This window comes from Ahaetulla prasina, chromosome 1 (genome assembly GCF_028640845.1).
Source record: "Ahaetulla prasina isolate Xishuangbanna chromosome 1, ASM2864084v1, whole genome shotgun sequence".
Classification (NCBI taxonomy): domain Eukaryota; kingdom Metazoa; phylum Chordata; class Lepidosauria; order Squamata; family Colubridae; genus Ahaetulla; species Ahaetulla prasina.
Window position 1 is genome coordinate 271,837,961 of NC_080539.1, and position 21,782 is coordinate 271,859,742.

Genomic DNA, 21,782 nt, shown 5'->3' on the forward strand with positions numbered 1-21,782 from the left:
GCTTTTTAGTCACATTTTTATATTATTTTATGATGTTATTGGTATACTACCTAGAGTCACTTAAGTGAGATGGGCAGTGCACAAATTTGATAAATAAACAAAAGCTATTTTGCAGTATTAAAGATTGCTTACAGACCACAATGTAAACATTTGGCGCAGAGCACACTTTAACTGTATAACTGTATACAAGTTAACTGTAACTTTCTGGTTCACATACAGTTGCCATAATGTCATTTAGTAGCCCACAATACAAGTTACTAATTTGTCCAATATCAGTCCAGAGATTTGGAACCATGGTTTGAAATATTCTTAATAAGTCCGTTCTTTCAGCAGTTCTTATTGTGCCACTGATGAGCTGACATCCATAACTAGTGTGCTTCATCCACTTTGGTAGATATGAAACTATGCAAACCTTGCTTGAAAGCTTGTTTTTTTTTCTTACAACATTATATTTGTAATGGAGTCTTATTTTGGAATTGGGAAGAACGTGTTGACGGGGCAAAAGTTCATTACCTTTATCTTAGATTGCTTGGTGTGTATATAGAGTTTGGGCCAAAGTCCTGAGGTAATACAACACTGAAACAACCAAAAATAATATAGTACAGTCCTATATTATCTTCTCAGAATTATCCCATGACATACAGTGTAGTTTACTCCCAAATAAACTGCCGTGTAACTAGTCTCTGTAGTGAGTTTATTTTTTTATTATTTTTTGAACTTTTAAAGAAATTGCTCCTCCTTGCATATGCAGCAAAAGGCTTTGATCAAAATCTTAAGTCTGCACAGCAGGCCAAAGTGGTCCCAGTTTAATTATATGTTGACATGATTGTGGCAAATGACCTTTCTGACAAAATGCAGAACACAAACAACTTTTGAATGATAAAGCTGAAGCTGGGAACACAAAATGAGAAGGAATTTGCATTCTTTCCACATCACATCAGCCAATTATCAGATATCTACTTGTACAAAACTGTTTTAACTATGGTTACAATGTAAAGAATAACTTTTTAACTATTCATCCTTCTACTAAGTTTTTTTTTTCCCATGAATGCAAGCCAATATAAATCTCGTGTCAAAAAGACATGAGTCATGCTTACGGATTTATCTTGTTGGGGCATTGTGCATAAAGGAGGGAGGGGGGAATCCTAGGATACTTGATGAGAATTCTAGGTTTTGCTGTAAAATAATTTTGGTTGTCTCAACTTACAATTATCTTTTCTTGTCATCGTGTAGAAGAAATTCTTGTACAATACTCCAGTAACTTCCATAAGCTATTACAAAGATATTATTACTAAGATATTTACAATGGTAAAATCTTATAAAGGAATGGATTTTGGTTCTTTTATTCTCTTTAATATTTGTGTAGATAGAGGGTTTTGGTGTAGTGGTTAAGGCATCAGGCCGGAAACCAGGAGACTAGAGTTTTAATCCCACTTTAGGCACAAAACCAGCTAGGTGACCCTGGGCCAGTCAACCCTAGAAAGGAGAAAATGGCAAACTATTTCTGAAATTTTTCCAAACAAACTGCAGGAACTTGTCTCGGCAGTCACCACCAGCCAACACTGTCTCAAAGGCACGCAAATAACAAAAACAAAAAACACCCATGATAGAGGAATTTAATCACATTTATAACATGATATATAATGTCAGATATAACAGTATATACCACGATATGCAGCACTGCAATTACTGGATAAGAAAAGAAAAGATCAAACCCAATTTGGACAGTTTTGAATCAGTGATTCATTTACCATAATGGGGTGTTAATGACCACTGAACCCGTGCATGTTCCAGCTCCCATTCACTAACACTGTTATCTGCATAAACTGATAAATAGACTCCAATGGTTTTAGATAACATTTTCACAGCCTAATCTGGCAATGTTAATTGAACCTGGATCCTATCTATGCACGGTGTGTGTTCCAGCCATGGATTAAAGCAGCATCACAGAACCAACATTATACTTGAAAAGCAGAATAAACCCATGCAAGAACAGACATCATCATGATAACATAAGACAAGTATGACCACTTGGCCATAAAATGAATCACAACAGTGCAAGTTTGTGGATTCAGTCACCTCAGTAAATATGACTACTATTAATTTTTAATTCCAAACACTGAAGGTTCGGAATGGAGGCTTTTTGGTGAACAGGAAGAAAATGGGGAGGGGGATTTTCTTGCTTGTCATCCATTTCTCAAGCTCAGCACAGACTGAGGGAAGGGTGGCAGGTAGGAATATCCCCCTCCCTATTTTCCTCCCGCTCGCCTCCCAAAAGAGGGGAAAAACAAAGCAGCTGGCCAGGGAGCTATCGGCTTCTGCCCAACAAGCAGAAGCGCTGCACCCAAAAAGAGAAGGGCAAAAGCGGCATTTGCTCTGCCCCAAGGGGCCAACAGGCTGCAGCTGCAGACAGACAGCCCTTTCCCCTGTGCCGCCACTTGTGCTGGCCTTGCCCACCCCCCGGGGTTATTTTCAGGGCAGGGGTAATATTAGGCCCACCCTCAAAAAAATTAGGGTTGGGCTTATTAGTGGAGTGAGTCATGTCTTCAGAGAAACACGGTAGGAGTCCTTAGCCTATCTTTTTTGGCCTTGTTATGAAAAGTGACAAGAAACTAGACCTTTCAGATTTGCTGCTGAAATTCAATATTCAAAGATTTAGGAGTGGAATAAAATGCAATACACCCTTTAATATGCCAATCCCGTTAAGATGACAGAAATGCTCTACTCTGGTGAGAAGTGTTGCCTTTTTCTTTTTTTCTTTTTTTGCTTAATACTGTGCATCTTTTATTTTACTAAGGCACGACATACACACCAATTTTTGAAAGGGAAAAGAAAAGGAAGAAGACTGTTCTATTTTCTGAACATATCTGCTTCTGCTTTATACAGGGATAGTCTTGGTATTTGCTGAGGATGGGAGCAAAATTTTGTATATAACACTCCTGACAAGTAAATAGCAGAAAGCTATCTATGGTACATTTTTTAAAAAATGAAAAGAGAGACATGGTTATAAGGAATATTATGCAAGGTAATATATTATTTGAACCTTTATACTACTTTATACTACTAGCAATTTTCTGTTGATATTTCTATTGACACCCATGAAGTTCTTGTATGGCTCACCTGAGTTTATCTGCTACAAAGATTACTCGTCGTTCCAACAGGAGTGAAGCAAAGATTCTAATGATCTGTCGTATACTCAGACACTTGAAAAGGCATTCAAAGTCCACGTGTTCCAGCCGAGAATCCATTGGTCGGCGAAGCTCTATCACCTGAATATATTCCGTAATCAAAATTGACACACAAATTAGCTTGATTTTAATGTAAGCCATAGCCCAATCTTACATAGCTCAATTATGCTATACTAGTAAAAAAAAAATATGTTTCTCAAAATATTTGTGGGGTACAGACTTGGATGAGGGAATACAAAATATTATGATCAAATAAACAAATGTCATAAAGTATGAGATGGTAAATTCATTGGAAAGTAGTTTTAGAGGAGGGTCTTGACATACCAGGACAATGGGCAGAAACCAGAAAGATGAATTTCAAAAAGGACAAATTCAAATGTCTACATTTTGGTGTGGGTGTGTGTGGGTGTTGGTCAGATCACATTGAATACTGCGATCTAGGCACCAAGTTTTTAGGAAAAACATTGACCAACTGGAACATGGAAATTGTTCAAAGGAGAGTAAGCAACTAATATAACTAATATACAACTAATATAATAAGGGACTTACACTGCCCAGAGCCCCTCTATGAGGTAGAAAGACAAAAAAAATCATAATGGATAAAGCTGTTCAACAATGGAGTCAGTTGCCTTAGGAGATAGTGTTTTGTTCAAGGTATTCAGACTAAGGTTTAATGCTAATACATTTGAGGATGCTAACAGATTCCTGTACTGGGAATATCTCAGACAACATGATCTCCAAGGTCCCTACTAACTCTTAACATCCTATCGTTCTTTATTTCTGAGTTTTTCTATCTAAAATAGTCTCAGCGCAAACTTGATGGCTGGTATTAGAGAACATAAAGAATGAAACAAGGGTTCATTTTATCATTCACCTAATATGATACATAAACACATACAAAAGCTAACTGATAATAAGAATATTATCTTTTGCATAACTAGCTTGGTTTCTATCAGAAATTTTATATATCTTTATATATATATATATAACAGGAAACACTGTTAGCTCTTTAAGATGAACTTGTCTGTGATTATGTGTTGGTCCTGATGTAACAGCCAAGGGATTAGTCATATGAGAAAACACTAAGACTGATTGGTAGCTTGCCAACCTTTTGACAAACCCTGTCGGTATTTTGATTTTTCTTAGTTAATATCAAGAAAGCTTGAAGTATATAGCAGCTAGTTAAATACAGATTCAAATTCATTAAAAAGTCATCTACACATTGTATACTGGTTAATAAAAATCTTCATAAATGGGAACTATTAAAGAACAGTCACAAAGCATATAATCCCTATAGTTGTGGTAGCTCTTAATAATCCACTTTCATTCTTAGTTGTACTATTTTTGAGAATGAATGTTTGCTAGGGCTTTATTTTGCAATATATTTACCTCATTTCCAGCTCCAGGCAGGAAGGTTTTGACTTTGATTGTCTTTCCAGGTGCAGGGAAAGGTGACTCCATCAAGCTTCTCATAAATGGATAAACCAGAGCAGCAGAAATCCCTCTCCTCCTTTCAACTTCATCCAGGATCTGATTCATTACAATCAAATCAGAAGCAGAAAAAAACAAAACAATAGCAAACACTTGTGTACTATATAAAAGGGAGTGGGAGCTCTCTTTTTCATTTCTGTTTAGGATTTTGTTCCCTTGGGGCAATTTATAGAAAGCTGTCTGCTACTTTTAACATTAAAAATGACTAGTACTGGAATCAAGAGGGAGCAAGATTTTCTCCTCCTTTGCCTGCAATCTTCTTTCTCTTTATGCACCTCAGTATTGCTTGTCCTCTCTCAGACATCTCATTCTCTTTTCTACAGCCTGACCACATACCAGTCAATAAAGGCAAAGTCCTAGGTGTAAATCCTAGGCAGTGCTTACTTCAGTCTAATTGACAATTCTGAATTTCACACAGTTCTGGCACTATGAATTATTCCACAAAAGGAGCTGCTCTCTTCAGAAAAATGTATATAAGAAAAGCATTCCCAATGACACGAATATGGAAAAGATGTTTCCAGCACTCAAAATATTCGTACTATCATGAATCAAAATAGATACACACACACACACACACACACACACACACACATTCTAGTTTATTTTAAACGTCAATTCAAATCTTACCACATTGCTACAGTACTAATTGCAGCATGATCGATATGGGTTCGTTACAACTGGACACATAAAATGAACCATTGTCCCTTCACTCTCCTTTTTAAATCATTTTATTTTATTTTAATGGATGTCTAAAAGCACAACCAAGAAAAAAGGGTAGTGGAAAGAAGTGAAGGAGAGAAAAGAGATTTATAAAAGATGTGTACAGCTGAAAAAAATTCTAAAGTAATATCAGACTAAAACATTGCATTAGCGCCACACATAAAGTAATCTTTACTATTATTGAAATCAAAGCAACAATTAGCAAAGTAATAATGTTTAGGTCAAAAAAATTGGCCTTTGGTGGACAGAAAAAAAGTGATTATTTGAATGAAAAAAGCAGTATAGAAATTGAAACTGAATAAATCCTCAGGACTAGGTTTTTTTTTTCATTAGAAGATATTTAAAACAATCTGTTGAAACAATAATCCAAGTAATGAATAACATACAGTGAGGTCTTCGTGGCAAAATACTTGTTATCGCTTTGATTTACAAATAAAAGAATAATCTAATTCATTCACAGCCACACTGGTCTCTCTTTTTATTGAATGTATATAACAATCTTGGAAGGAAGTTAAATGGCCCTTAAGTGATTGAATACATACTGATCAGGCTGGATTTGTCCTGAAAATATATATAATATCAGATATATCTTTAAGATCTATAAATATATATATAACATTCTGAATATATATTTAGAATGGTGCAGTGGTTAGAATGCAGTATTGCAGGCTAATTCTGCTGTTCGGCAATTTGAGTCTCACCGGCTCAAGATTGATTAGCCTTCCATCCCTCCAAGATCAGTAAAATGAGGACCCAGATTGTTGAGAGCAAGATGCTGACTCTGTAAACTGCTTAGAGAGGGCTGTAAAGCACTGTGAAGAGGTATATAAGTCTAAATGCTATTGGTATATTCTGTCTATTAATTAAGGGAAGTTATAGTGAAAGAAGACGAGCATATTTTTAAAACTGGAGAAAGAAACATTAATAATCTGCACTATGTTGATGTCTCTAAGAGTTGAAAATGTAAAGGATCTGCAAGGTATACTAATAAAAATCAAGAAGCATAATGAAAAAAATGGGATTAAAATTAAATATAATGTCAATATATTTAACAGCCAGCCTCAAAATTGACAATGAAGTTATCAAAGTAATGGATAGCTTCAGTAATTTAGGCTCAGCCAACATTAAAGGAAGAAGCAGTCCAGAAATATGCCATAAACTAATACTTGGTAGACCAATTATGAAGATCTTCGAAATATATTTCAATGTAACCTATGCTATGATGTGCCTATAGTGTATCTATAAAAATCAGAATAGTTCAAGCAATGATATTCCCTGTGACACTCTTTGGAAGCAGAGGTTTGACTCTGAGAAAACAAGGTGGATAGACTCAGTAACAGTAGCAATGAGTCCACTGTAAATCAAGTTAGGGATAGTTCATCACGGAGAAAAATATATGTGTTTGACATGGATGGTACATAATCAATACTTTAAATGCCATAAGTATCCATACCATCCACATTTATAAGTATACAACAAAATAAGATAGGCACTATCCAAGCTAGAGAAAAAGTATCAAAGAAAATGAGTGAGAAACTGTGTTTAGGATATGTCTCCCATATTTTCAACATAGAAATACCCTATATACTTGCAGATAATTCCAACTGCAGATAAACTGAATCCAATTTGGGAGGAGGGAGTGATGGGAAACCATTTGCATCTGTAATTTTATCTTTGGCCATGTTAACTGGGAATTATGATAGTTGAATCTCAATACAAATGAAGGGGTCCAGATGGGGAAAGGTTGGCCTTCATTACAGAAAAAATGTAATTGGTATATACAAAGATCTTGAGATTCTTTATATATCCTATCCTTCCCAGGAGCTTTCACCTAGACTTTCCAACCAAAGAGGAACTATGGTTATTGAGGTCAAATACATCCATAAAGCATTAGATTCACTGAGCTTTCATATTTTTGTTTCAACATACAATCCCTATTTAGCAATCTGTAGCCCAGGATAGAGGAGAAGTTACTACATACTTATTGATTGATTGATTGATTGATTGAATTTTTATACCGCCCTTCTCCCAAAGGACTCAGGGCGGTTTACAGCCAAGAATAAAAACGACAACAATATACACATAAATTATGAATTAAAAAACTTATTAAACAAATGGCCGAATTAAAACATTAAAATAATAGAACCCCATAAAATTATAAAATTATAACAAATGTTAAAATATTAAAACTATTAAAATCCTATGCCAGTCCTGCATAGGATACTGTAAGACTTGGTAAATTCCAAATCAGTATGTATACAGTTGTTTCTCCAGGTAGATTATTTCAGGAAGTATAGAAGGATTAAATATGTAGTAAGTCTACAACCATGTCCTGGGAAAAAGAATTCGATTCAAGTATTTAACCTTCTAGTAATAAATAGATAATGTATTAGCAGCACTATGCCACACCATCTTTTCAGATATATGTATCCAGAACTGCAACTCAACCAAAGTAACTTTAGGAAACAAAAAAGCATCAAGACATGTATTTCAGGCACAGAAATAATAAAGCATTCATTTCTAAGACTACGTAAGTGATTAAAATATGAAGCAAAATCATTCCAAGATACTGTTATCACCCATCAAGGAAAAAATGTTCCTTCTTGAATAAAAGTTTTCTGCCAGTAGGTAAACAAAGACAATGCTGAAAGACCAGCTTACCTTGGAAAATAAATCAAAGCAACCCAGGCGGCTGATGACACAATATACTTCAGGCAGGCGTGGTCCTTTTCCACTTGGCTGCCAATTTGAAAAAAAAAGAGCGATCTGAATCACCTTTTAAGTCATTTTCAGATAGGATTATGCTTTTTGTATAATTGTTCTGCCATTCTTCCTCAAGGTAGTTACACTGTTTTCCCTATGATGGGAAACCAATCACACGAGGAGCCCTTTTTTCCTGTGACAATTGCTGTACAATGGAGACACTCCAGCATTCTCCCAAGTCAAACCAGGCACAATTACAACTTTTGCAAGTTGAAACCTAGTTTCATTTTTCCATGGCACAGGGAGTGAAACCGTCCAGACCACTCATGAGGAAGATCAGAAAAGAGGGATAAACAGTATTACCATTCTGTGGTCAAATATGCTGTGATGGAGTTTGCTGCTGTGAACTTCATTAATTAATATGCATGCCGAAACCACAATATATCAGAATCCATAACAGAGTTCTTACACCAATTAATGCAATCAGGAAACAATTATATTTCAGAGAAATGATTCCAGGAACCATGGCACCATCTAAACAGGTTGACTTTATTTTCCTTCTCCTGTCCAACTGTGCAACCACTATGAGGGCAAAATATTTTGGCCCAGGTTCAACAACAAGGAATAATCAATCCCTGAGGGGATACTTCTGTGTTCCTTATTTTAGATACAACACTTCTTTCCATTTTCAATTAAATAAATCAAATGCTATGGTGAATCTAAACAAGAATCCTGTTTGTTAACCCAACTTTTATGGTCCTTTCAAAAAGTTATTACTATCAGTGGTGATCAAATTATTTTGCTTTTTGCATATCACTCAGATTAACGTTTTAAAATGAAGATGTTGAGAGGTCAACAGGTGTTTGAGCTGCTACAGTCACAATTATAAACGTTTACAATCATAAACGTTTTATGTTACTAAATGAACACAGATGAATCTATTTCTGGATCAGGACCTGCTGCTTAGTAGACGTCATATTTCTGAAAAAATAGAATTTTTGTCCATATTAGGTATAAAAAGGCCCTCTAAAAGCATCAAGAGATTATATCCAGCATGTGCGATTTGGGTTAAAATCATTGTGTCAAATCTGCAGGAATGTTGAAAGCATGCCAGGCGTCCTGGACAGCTACCAGCTAAGAGCTATCTTGCTGAGTGCCAGTAAAAACACTGCATTCCTGGTCCTATATAACAGCAGGAACAATAGTGGTCATAGTTTAATCAAAGGCTGTGGCCTCATGAAATATTAGGGGTTTTTTTTCAATATTTTTTAAAAAATTATAATGTCACTTTTTTTAAGTATGTTTACTTCTCAAATGTCTCTTCCTTCATGGTCCATATTTTAGTTAACTTCATTTTATCAATAGCATTGATTCACATTGTGTTTACAAATCATGATGACAAAGAATGGAGCACACTAGAGTGGAAAAGCTTTTGACTGGCTGAAACGTTGTTCAGTTCTGTTAACTCTTAATAGTGATGGATGGGAAGAGCCATTTGATAATTTCAGTCCCTTCTAAATCTATGATACTGGGGGGCGGGGGTGGGGGTGGAGATCACATCAAGTTCACTATTTCTCAGATAATTTTGTTTTCCCAAAGCACATCCTTTTTTCGTATTTAAGCAGAGCAGCTGCTTGGATTATAATAAAGTTAATGTGAGTTATTTGAGTTCTGTAGTTCCAGGAAACCAGCATGCTGTGATCTTGATTAGTATACTGAGACAAAGGAGACCTTTCTACCAAGGTTCATCTCTGGATAACAGGAGGCAGCCACCTTTCTGTGAAGCTTTATTGATCCAGCATAGTAGGGTTCAAGCAATGAGCCACATGGCAACAGAAATGACCTGAATCTGAGGGCAGATTCATGCAGCTCTTCTGTATATGGCTAAATTTATTGGTTCTGCTCAGATGTTTTCATATAAGTTCCTTTGTCAAATGAATCATCTGAATTACTTCCTATTATATAACATGCAGTTCTGTGCCTCCCAGCTACCCCTACTAAAGTGAGTTAGGCTGAAGCCTGTCAAACAGCTTGTGTGGCCATGGGTCATCCAAATTATCCACTTCCCACAATTAAGGTGCAAAACACAAAGAGATCTTGCTGTTCTTATTACATGATCAACAATGCCTAGAACAGCTGTAAAGGATAAGCTTTGAATTTCCTGTGCAAATGAAATTAACATAGTCTTAAACATGGGGAAATTTAGTTAGCCATTTCTCCAAAGAAGGTGTCATACAATATAACCAATAAGAAATATTGTAGCAATTAATATATTAGCAAAGCTAAATGGTATACTTAAAGGAAGTATATGGCTTAGTAAGATTAAGAATATATGCAAGTTTAAAGGGAAAATTCAGTTTTATTTTTTAAATTTTACTTTTAAAATTAGTTTCAATCTAATATGAATTACATTTCTAACGATTTTGCAGTCATTGTCATTGTCATCCATTTTAGCAATCAGAAGTTGTATGATATACCAACAATAAAACCTCTTATCCAATCCTAATATTTGGAATACATTTAATATTCTTCTTTGAATATTCCTCCCCGTTTCATCTCTATTACTACATTCACTAATCGTGCAATCTTTGACTTATTTTGGATTTGGAGCCATACCTTACCAATAATTTATAAACTCAGCGTAGCAAATGTTTCAAATTACACACTATAAGGTTTATTAATTCTGTCCAGACTCTCACTATTCCCCCTTGCTTTTGTAGTTCTTTTTGTCTTATGCTATCAATTTAAAGATATCTGAATCAACCTTATGACCTTCTAAAATAAAATCTTTGTCTTATTGATACTTACAATTTGCAATCTAAATGAGTTATTATATTTTTACTGAATATTTAATTTTTAAAAAAGTAGGTGTGGTGGAGGAATCTGGACTTAATGTACTTTTTCTCTGTTTGCCCCAGACATTCAATAGATTTCTTATTATATGAACTTTTATATGTTGTTTATTCCTTACTGTATCAATGGGCTATCATAGGTAAGGATTCCCATGTGGTATTTCACTTAAAGAAGCAGGTTCTAATCTAGTTTAATAGTTCTGCCTTGTTAAAAAAAAAGAACAGTGGAAAGAAAGGCATGAAATACCCCATTAAAGAGTCTTTGTGGTAAGTGAAACCAGCAATTGTTCATTAACTGAGTAGAAGCTTCTCAATGCTGGATTGTATGAGTCAGCAGTGTTTCAGGGAAACGCTATACAATCTTTGAACTGTTGTCAACTTTACATAATAGTAAATAGAAAAAAAACCCATCCTATCATAAAATCAATTTTTCCACCTGGAAACATCAACCTTTGACTTTAAGTAAGGAAGCATTTGATCTTACAACACTTTACAATAAAACACTCAGCAGTTAATACTTCTGTTTAAATGTTAAGTTTTAATATGTTCCATTAAAATGATCTATTTAAAGTTGACTCAAACAAATCTTGCTGCAAGCCTACGAGCCTACCCCTACAATCAGAATGAAGATGCAAGGGTTGTTGTCAGAGTTCCTTGCATAAGAAGTTCATCATGGGTGGAGCATAATCCTAAAAAACTTCCTCAGAATTAAAGCTCACTATGTTTTCTTTGAAATTAGACACAACGTTATATTTGGACTCTTCCCTGGCCTTCATAATAGATAAAATAAGTACTGTAGGCTGTTTGGCTCTTAATATTGGTTGTGGGACAATTAAGGGCTGAGAGCTCTTGAGCTCTTATTCTGTTTGTGGATACACTATCTGATTCCCATAGAAAACAAAGGGTTGAGTAGCTAGGCTCCTGATCTCATCTAGCAGAGATATTTCTGTTATAGGTATTGAAATATATAACAAGTAAAGTAAGAACAAACTTCCAGGGATTGCAAATAATTTCTACTGTCTAAATTCAAGATACCAGGAACTCCTATTAAGATTTAGTTAATAAGAACTACAGACTCAATCATGCAAACAAAAGTATTTGAATATAATTTCTAACAACCCCAAGAAGTAAAGTAGCCATCCAGAAATCAAAGTTGAATTTGTCAAGAAAACATTAATGGCAGTCATCAGAACCAGCTTAAAACAATTAGTTATGTAAAGGCAATAAAGCATTTAGTTATTAAATGGGACCATGCTGCATATATTAATACTTGCGGGAATCTGACAACTGTACTTGTTTAACTTTATTTTTTCGGAAATGAAAATATTAAGCAAAAATTGGACTGGAAACAGAACCTGACAGTGCCAGATGTTACTCAAAACATAAACTGCCAACATTATTTTGTATCCCTCTAAGTTATGAACTTGTTACAAATTCAGATCACATTGCATAGATCAGAAAGCTTATTATGAATGTGTATTGTCAGAATTAAGAATAAATACAAGGCTAGATAAAGATAAATAAATAGAAAGATTGGTATAGTAGCAGCAGTTATCTGAAATTCCACAGGCTCTCAGAGTCCATGTTGTCCTCCATCTAGCCCCTCTAGCATTTTTGAGCTAAATGTCAACCTAGTAAACATACAGAATCCACTGTGAATTGCTCCACTAGTGTAAATGATCAATCACTGCTGCTGCAACTATTCTAAGGAGAACCATCTAGAGAGAGTACTGTATCATCATCATGTGAGGATATACTTTCTCATTTCTGTTAACGTTTTCTCCAGAAATACTCTGTTCTGGGTTATATCTGCCAAACAGAAAGTGAGACTAGGTGTGGAGTAAACGAGAAATAAACATTAGAAGATAGCCCTGCTTAAAACAAAAAACTAAAAATACCCTGCAACACTGAGTGCAAAAATGTAGCACAAAATTTCAGGGAAAAAATACTCTACCACTTGGAAAGTTAAATTATCTTATTTGTGTTTATTTATTTTTAATTACAGTATTTACTATTAACAGCATTTATATGGTACCTTAGCCTCATGACACTATCAATAATAACAACAAACATTCAAATATAATTCCTTTGCAAAGAAAGCTGGGTTTCTCTTTAAGATCATAAATAAGACTTGTTGTATACAGTATTTATGTATTAAAGAGGTAACATACGATATCTTTTGGTTACCTGGCTCATTATAGAATAACAGAACTGAAAGAAGCTCAGAAAAGTTTTTCCTGTTTTAGGTTCAATACAAGATCTACAATGCAAAATGCAAGTACAGCATTCATAACAAATAGTTATGATGACTCTGCTTAAGTGCGTGAAGAGAAGGAGAGCCCATTAGCTTTTCCTCTTATGAATAGATCATTTCTCTATTCATGGAATCTATTCATGGAAACCTTCTCCAGTGAGATAGCCAGTCTCCTAGTAGACAATCTCCTTGTTCAGCAACTTCAATCTGTTCTTTAAATCAGGGGTCTCCAACCTTGGCAACTTTAAGACTTTGGACTTCAACTCCCAGAATTCTGGAAGTTGAAGTCCTCAAGTCTTAAAGTTGCCAAGGTTGGAGACCCTTGATTTAAATCAAAAGCAAGAGAGAGAGAGAGGGAGGGAGGGAGGGAGGGAGGGGGGGGAGGGAGATTGAAGAACATTGGTAGCTATCACCCCATTTAGATAAATTTATCTCATATAGCTATGCCAGCATTACTCTCACTCTGGGGTATGTTGTGGTCAGGAGCCGTGGTTAGAATGCAGTATTGCAGGCTGTACCCACAGTCATGAGTTCAATCCTGACCGGCTCAAGGTTGACTCAGCCTTCCACCCTTCAAAGGTCAGTAGAATGAAGTCCCAGATTGTTAGGGGCAATATCCTGACATTTGTAAACCACTTAGAGGGCTGTAAAGCACTGTGAAGCAGTGTATAAGTCTAAGTGTTGTTGCTATTGCTACATAAAATGTGATTCTAAGAACACATTTTGTGCGGAAAATGTTTTTTTCAATTGCCATCCTATTTGAGACAGTCACTAAACAAGGTGACCACTAAACAAGGAACAGCTGTATATTCTGGAATGACTGAGAATAACATCTTCTGCATGGCATATAATTGAAGTAAAGCTAACTAACTCCATGAGCTGAATTGATTGCCAGTTGGCTTCCAGATCCAATTCAAGATGCTGGCTTTATAACCTTTAAAGCCCCTTCATGGGATGGGACTGAGGATTATCTGTGGGACCATTTCTCCCAGTTAAATCAGCCTGCCTCACAAGATCTGGCAGGGTAGGCATTTTGCAGGTACCATCAACCAGAGACCTTCACCATGTGTCTTCTCTGTCTCAGCGCCTATCTTATGGAATGTTCTTCTTCCCAAAATCAGACTAGCTCCATTGCTTTTCAAATTCTGAAAAGCCCTCAGGACTTGGCTATGTTTCTTGCCTGGAATTGTGGAAGACAACACTACAGATCAACTCCAGACAGATCACACAAGTGGCCATCAAGTGCAGAGGAGGTGTATACCAAAATGATATACTATGCCTGCTGCTGTTCTGCATAAGTTTGAACCCCCCCCCCCAGTCAGATAATCACCTCCTCTAGATGGATGACATCAAGATCTATATCAGGTGGATCAGTGAATCGCTGTTTTGTACATTCTTTGCATACAACTTTCATACAACTTAGTGTCATCCATGAAGAGCAGGTACTCTTTGTAGGTCCATTCTTGAACTTGTATCAATATCTAGTCCTTATGATTATCTGACTGAGGGGATTCAAACCTATGTAGAACAGCAGCAAGGACAGTGCATCACCTTGGCATACACCATAGCTGCACTTGTTGGCCACTTGTGTGAGCTGTCTTGAGTTGAATTCTAGTGTTGTCTTTCAAAGTCCCACTGAGTTATTAAGGAAGGTTCTTGGTGTCCTGTTGTGTGAGAAAGAGATTAATAAATAAGTGAACAAACACAAAACCTTGTATTTATTTTTCTTTTTGAAACTATTGCTATGATGTGCTTAGCATTCTAAAATTTGGTACTTTTTAAAAAAGATTGATAGTACTCACCAATAACCTCCTGCAATATCCAAATCTTCTGCTGCCATCTTCTCCAGTCAGCATGAAAGAAAATGTTTCGCTGCAACAAAAAGTAGTACATGTTGTAATCTATTACAAAACATAGGGCCAAGAATAATGCCTCTGCTTTTTCTTTCAACTAGTCATATTTTTCTTCAGATTCAGATATTGTCAGATATCTTCTAATCAGATAAATCTTGTGAATTAGCTAGCATTTTTGTTCAGGTTTTGGTATTAACCAGACAATATGTACTTATCTATGCGTCAATAAGTACAGTACTGAAAATGAGGTGCAATGAGGAAACGCCTTATATTTCCTATTTTAAAATTGATTCAAATTTTATTATTATAAAACTTAGTACTAAACATTAAGCCAATAGAAATATAGCAAAAGTAAAAGTGGGCAATCCACAGATATAGCCCTTTCTGCAGTCCTGCAGGTCTCCTTATTACAATTTGGCCATGCTAGTCTAGTCATCATTAGCAAAAAGTAAAACAGATTTGTCAAACCTCAAAAAACATTAACATTAAAAAAAAATCCTCCCCAACAAGAAAGAATCAAAATGGAAGAAAAAAGAAAGAGACAAAAGTTCCACTTCTACTGCTGCCTGTGTTGATTGCCTCCTGCAGGTTTATGTTACAAAAATAATGATAATAGATAATAATTTAAAACAGGGGTCTCCAACTTTGATCCCTTTAAGACTTGTGGACTTCAACTCCCAGAGTCCCTCAGCCAGCTTTGCTGGCTGAGGAACTCTGGGAGTTGAAGTCCACAAGTCTTAAAGGGACCAAAGTTGGAGACCCCTTATTTAAATGCAGTACAATCCTAAATGGCAAACTCTATACAGCATAAACTACTGTTAAAAAAATCTAAGAAATGGAAAAGAAACTCAGAATTTCAATTCCAAATTAAATAATTAACAGTTGCATTAAAGTTGTGACTCTCAAAATCTATTTGTTCAAATATTCTGGCTTTGAAGTAAATGCAAGAATGGTTTGAAAGCTAGAAAAGCTTCGTAATTCTGTTCCTAATTTTTCAACTAAGTGAGAACTGGGTGAGGAGGAATAACAGAAACTATAGAGAGATGCTATTAGTTCCCTAGAGTTGAATACAAGGGAAAAGCATTGTGGTAGCTTGGTTACTTTGTAAAAAGCTAGTACTGTGATGTACTGGTGATGGGAGTGCAGTTCACCTGTTATATTCAGATACTGGATTCCAGTCTTTGGCATCTGGAAAACAAAACTGAGGAATGGCTTTGAGTCGCTCTTCAGCTTCCCGAACTTGTTTTGTGGGTCTTTCTAGCTGTGATTGAACAAATTAACATCAGCAGCGTTTAGCACCGACTCAAATTAATCTTTTGAAAACAACATCAGGAATTCAGAATTCAACAGCATATTACTTGCATCATTCTCCCTTCCTGTACAAATAGCTACACTCAACATTTCTATAAACCAGAGATTCAGGCTTAATGATGTCACAAAAACAAAGAGAAGTAGCAGAACCAAACTTTTCAGCAGTATTTCTTAAGAAAGATTCCAATAATAAAAACATTCTATATTTAATATCTTTGTCACTCATCTAAATAAGACCTCTCTCACTCCCTCTCACTCTCTCACACACACATATACACACATACGATAGATAGATAGATAGATAGATAGATAGATAGATAGATAGATAGACAGACAGACAGACACACATACACACATTTAGCAGTGCTCTAAATATCATAATAGAAACAGACCTAACAAGAAATGAAGTAAACAGATCTCGTGACAGTAATAGAGAAATTACTCATAATTAAAAGGAATTCTTACTTTTACCTTTGGAAACTGATATGTGACTTCAGGAAGGTATGTATTTTTGGAGGGCTTCTTCTTAAGAGAAACCACCACAAAATACTCAAACAATTCACGTTCCTGCCATTCAATTAACTCCAATTCCAGAGTTCGATAACTAGGAGCCCTCTTTAGCATTGACTGGATGTGGACAAGCCGCTGGGTATGAGCTAGCATTTCCAAAAAACAAGAAGCATTAGCTGGTGGTTGTGTGAATCATCTGAAATTGTGAGCATTTTGCATATGTTAGAAGTCCTTGAAAAGAACCATACACCATCAAAACCAGGCATGTACAATCTGTATCTCATGGATCACATGCGGCCTGGACCACAAATAATACAGGCCCACAAGACCATAAACGTTTAACGTTATTATGTGAAAATCCTCTTTGCTCTATGAGGCCCAGGCAAGCCAAAAGGTTGGACAACCACGATCTAAACGATTAAACATCCTCAATCAACTACACAGCACCATTTACTGTATAACAGCTGTCATGCCTAACATTTCCCAAACAATTTCTTAATTAATAAATAAAAATCAAATAACCTTATAATCAATAAATAATCCATTCTATTTCTATTTTCCATTCTATTTTTAGTGATGTTTTTACTATGGTAAGTAGTAATAATTTATACATAACTAATTATGAAATCATTTCCAGATTTCTGCATCTACTAACCTTGCTATGTTTAGGCACAAACTTATTAAACAAGACATGTTTATTTATTTATTTATTTATTTATTTTGTCATAACAATATATGTAGGTATCATACAAAAAGATTATATAATATATAAACACATATGTATGCATAGAGTATGTAATCTGTTGGCTATGTTTAAAACAGAACTATAGGAATTGAGAGGTAGTTTGGTGTAGTGATTTAGGCATCAGCACCAGTCTAGAAAGTGGAAGACTATGAATTCAAGTCCCTCCTTAGCCATCAAAGGTGGCTGGGTGACTTTGGGCCCATCACTCGCTCTCAGCCCAACCCTCCTCACAGGGCTGTTGTTGTGGAGAAAATAGAAGGAAGAAGGTGTGTTGGATATCTTCTGTCATGCCCCTGTCAGAGTCTGAATCTGAATCTGAAGGGGAAGAGGAAAAACTGTCAGAGAGTGAGAGAGTGGATCCGTTGGCTGTGGAAGAAACTGGGGAAGTGCAAAGTCAGGCTGGGCACAGCAAGGGGAAAATAGAACAAGGGAGAGAGGGTTCATATGTAGACCAAGGCTCACCCCCTCCTCATCCTAGGCAGTGCAGGGAGGAACGGAGAAGAGAGCAAAGTGGGTTGCGGGTTGCGTGGCTTACGAGGGTGGAAAGGGACCCGATCATCTTTACAAGGGACAGCTGCTGATGGAGTTTAAAAGTAGAGGCAAATGGAGAGGTGTTTGTCAGGAACAAATGCTGAGTTTATCGAGTGTTTCTTTGAATCCTGGCATCCTCCCAACTGGTTTGATTTATTGCCGTGGTACTTTACTTGTGGAATTCCTTATTTTGCTTGCCCTGCCAGATTAATTGCCTTGTCTTGCCTTTGGATTTTTTGTTAGAAGTTTTCTGCTTACAATGTTTGGGACTGAAGTATTGCCAGCCAAAGACTATTACAGGTTGGTGGAAGAGCTCTCTCCAGGCCAGAGAGTTGAAAGGGACATTGGGGGCACAGTTGGTGATAATAAAGGGACTCATATCGGTTCTCTGGCTGTGTTGCCTTTGTGCCACGCCCTGGGTCATCACATCTTTACTAACTTGAGTTATTTGTAAAAATAATAAAGGTGGAATACAAATAAAATAAATAGATTGATTGATTGAACTTAGAAATCACTTTCCACAAAACAAAACAAGTAGTTAAGACTAGCTCAGGGACACAGCACATTATGGAAATATTGCAATTTTAAAATCATTTTCCAGCTGGTTAGGAAAACAAATGGGAATGAAGAAGAGAGTATCTCTCCAAGGCAATATAAGTCACATGTCAGGATTTATTAACTGCAGATCAGACATGTAGAGGCCAGTATTTCAGTTTTATATGATAGTTTTGATGGCTCACTGTTTTTATAGAATATCTGCTCTCTATATATTGCAGCAAGATCCAACATGTAAATAAGCAAGATATTACTTTTCAGGACAATTAGTAACAAACATACATATTACTATTTTAATAATATCACTCTATAAAATTAGCCGCAACTCGTTGCAGTTTTCCCATCTGTTTCTGCTATACCTCAAGTTGCACATACCACAGTGATCTGCATCAATCTCAGGCCAGAAAATTTATTTGAAATAGAAGAAAGTCTGGCATTAGTTAGGAAAACAACTCCATAAAAATATATTTACTGGCCAGGTGAGAGAGTGTCAGCTTGATCTGACTGCTGGTCAGCAATAGCATCAAAAGCAGATACAGGAAAGGAAAAGTGATTGTGCCCAGTTATTTCACAATGTTTTCATTTTTTAAAAAAGAATTTTAAAAATGAACAGCATCTCAGTCAATATTTTTTTTAAAAAAAATCAGCTCTTCAGATTGGGGAACTTTCTCCTCTATAACTGTCTGGTTTGGTTCTGCAACCCAACAAGACAGACAAAGACTTCAGAGGATAATTAGAACTGCAGAAAAAAACAAAGGCTACCAACCTGCCTTCCATCAAGGACCTGTATACTGCACGAGTCAAAAAGAGGGCTTTGAAAATATTTACAAACCCGTCACATCCTGGACATAAACTATTTCAGCCCCTACCCTCAAAATGACGCTATAGAGCACTGCACACCAGAACAACTAGACACAAGAACAGTTTTTCCCCAAATGTCATCATTCTGCTAAACAAATAATTCCCTCAACACTGTCAAACTATTTACTAAATCTGCACTACTATTAATCTTCTCATCATTCCCATCACCATCTCCTTCCACTTATGACTGTATGAGTGTAACCTTGTTGCTTGTATCCTTACGACTTATATTGATATTGATTGTTTCCTAGTATGATTTGATTGGTTATTTGTACCCTATGACTATCATTAAGTATTGTACCTTATGATTCTTTATGAACATATCTTTTCTTTTATGTATGCTGAGAGCTTATGCACCGACAAATTCCTTGTATGTCCAATCACACAAGGCCAATAAAAAATTCTATTCTATTCTATTCTATTCTATTCTATTCTATTCTATTCTATTCTATTCTATTCTATTCTATTCTATTCTCCATAGCTAAGAAGCTGCACAAAGACAGTATAGTGCTGAAAAGCACATGCTCATAGCTGAGAAGAATTTAGTCCAACTTAGTTGAGTTTAGCAATCAATTTGTTTTTACCTTGTATCAGGAAGAAGCCATATGGAGCTTTTGGCAGTCCCCATAGGCCAACCTTCCCACAAGTTCTTGCCAGTGACAAAACAATGATTTGATGTTGTAAAGTAAGTTTATGATATTTAATGCAAAAGTATTATTCCCTGTAATAATATCTATTAAGAGGAGAGGAGGAATCCTAAAACCTAAAGGGACTGAAATGTTGGCTCCTGCCAATTCTTGAGATGTCAATGCATTACCATTATGGACCCCTGCAAATCAAAGGGCAAAAATAATGAAGTAATTTCATGAAGAAATAATTTCCTGTTTTAGGGAGTTTTCTTTCCTTCCACTATATAACAGGGGGATAACATTACTGGCAAACTTCATAAGTTTACTATAATGATTACTAATACAGGACTGAAACTCTTGATTATATCCCAGAGGGTTGCAGAATATGTGCAGGGAACTGCTAGAGTGAAGGGAAAGTTATTTCATTTATAAGGTTCTTTCATTTGGCATATTCAAAATGTTTTGTGCATTTAAGAAATCTTCATACCACCAATTTCTGATTGCCCATGTTATTAGTAATATAATCTAAAATTTAGTATTAAACTGAGAACATAATTTAAATGCAAACAGCAAGTGTCATCACTAAAACAATATAACTCTTGAAGTTGATGAAGCTGTCATCCCTTTGAGATTTTGTAATTTTAGGACCAAGGCACAGCATTAGCTGTTTTAAAGCTGGATGAGATTCAGCATTTTCTGCAGAATACAGCAATTAGCCACCAAATAGCAGGTGAAGTCAGGTCCCAGACAGGTCCCTTTACAAACGTTTCCTAACTCAAATATATCTATTTCCCACTCCACCCTTGCAAATAAAAATGTTTTATGCATCTACTGTATATGAGCTCTGAATTCCATCTGGCAGATGAATGGATTATTTCTTATCCTTTGCAAAATCTGTTCTACTCTTAAAACTGAGTTTTTGCTTTCTTGAAGAAGTCTTTTGCCTTTTTTGATCTAGAGCTCAAAGGTATTTGATTAGCATCTTTTGAAATAACAGCAGCACGAGGTGAATTAAATACCATGACTTAATGCACAGTATATTTCAAAATAGCTGAAAGAGGTATAAATGATTGTTTCCAATTACACAAAATAACGTACAAAAGTCCTTTTTTAAAAATTCCATTGCTATTTTTAGTCAAATTAGTTCTGGTTACTTTTTAATATTTTAAAAGGAAAAATAATTCTATCTATGAAGCATGAAAGTAGATGGCATGCACAACAGTCATCCGTCTCCTAAGATGTCATGAGTTCTCTGACGGGGAAAAAAATTTTTTTGTCCCCAACCCAATTTCATTGTGTGATAATGTAATTAGGAAATACAATTGATGGATTTCTCACCTTTAAATCTATCATCTGAATCACTTTCACTCTCACTGTTTTCATCTGAAAAAGACAGGAGGATTTTACTGTTAACAAAGATGCGCTGCAATGAACACGTGCCACGATTTTCTTTGTAGAAAATGGTTCATGATTTGCAAGTGTTTAAGAAAAGATAGGTTCAGCATGTCTATGCTGCTTTAGGAAACATTTAGAAAACTGTTTTGATGTTTCCCACCCACATTATTTAGGTATTAAAAGA

At 35.8% G+C, this 21,782-nt stretch overlaps 1 protein-coding gene across 3 annotated transcripts in view; it reads right to left on the bottom strand.

The window, feature by feature from the left end:
• DENND2B (DENN domain containing 2B) overlaps positions 1–21,782 on the bottom strand; it is a 126,273-nt gene that overhangs the window by 15,418 nt on the left and 89,073 nt on the right. For all 3 annotated transcript variants that reach the window (XM_058159405.1, XM_058159389.1, XM_058159396.1), the window contains 7 exons: positions 21,542–21,586; positions 16,844–17,028; positions 16,213–16,322; positions 15,011–15,080; positions 8,061–8,138; positions 4,578–4,718; positions 3,121–3,269 (listed from right to left, as the gene is read on the bottom strand). In XM_058159405.1, coding sequence (XP_058015388.1) covers positions 3,121–3,269; positions 4,578–4,718; positions 8,061–8,138; positions 15,011–15,080; positions 16,213–16,322; positions 16,844–17,028; positions 21,542–21,586 — 778 coding nt within the window. The remainder of the gene's footprint in view (positions 1–3,120; positions 3,270–4,577; positions 4,719–8,060; positions 8,139–15,010; positions 15,081–16,212; positions 16,323–16,843; positions 17,029–21,541; positions 21,587–21,782) is intronic.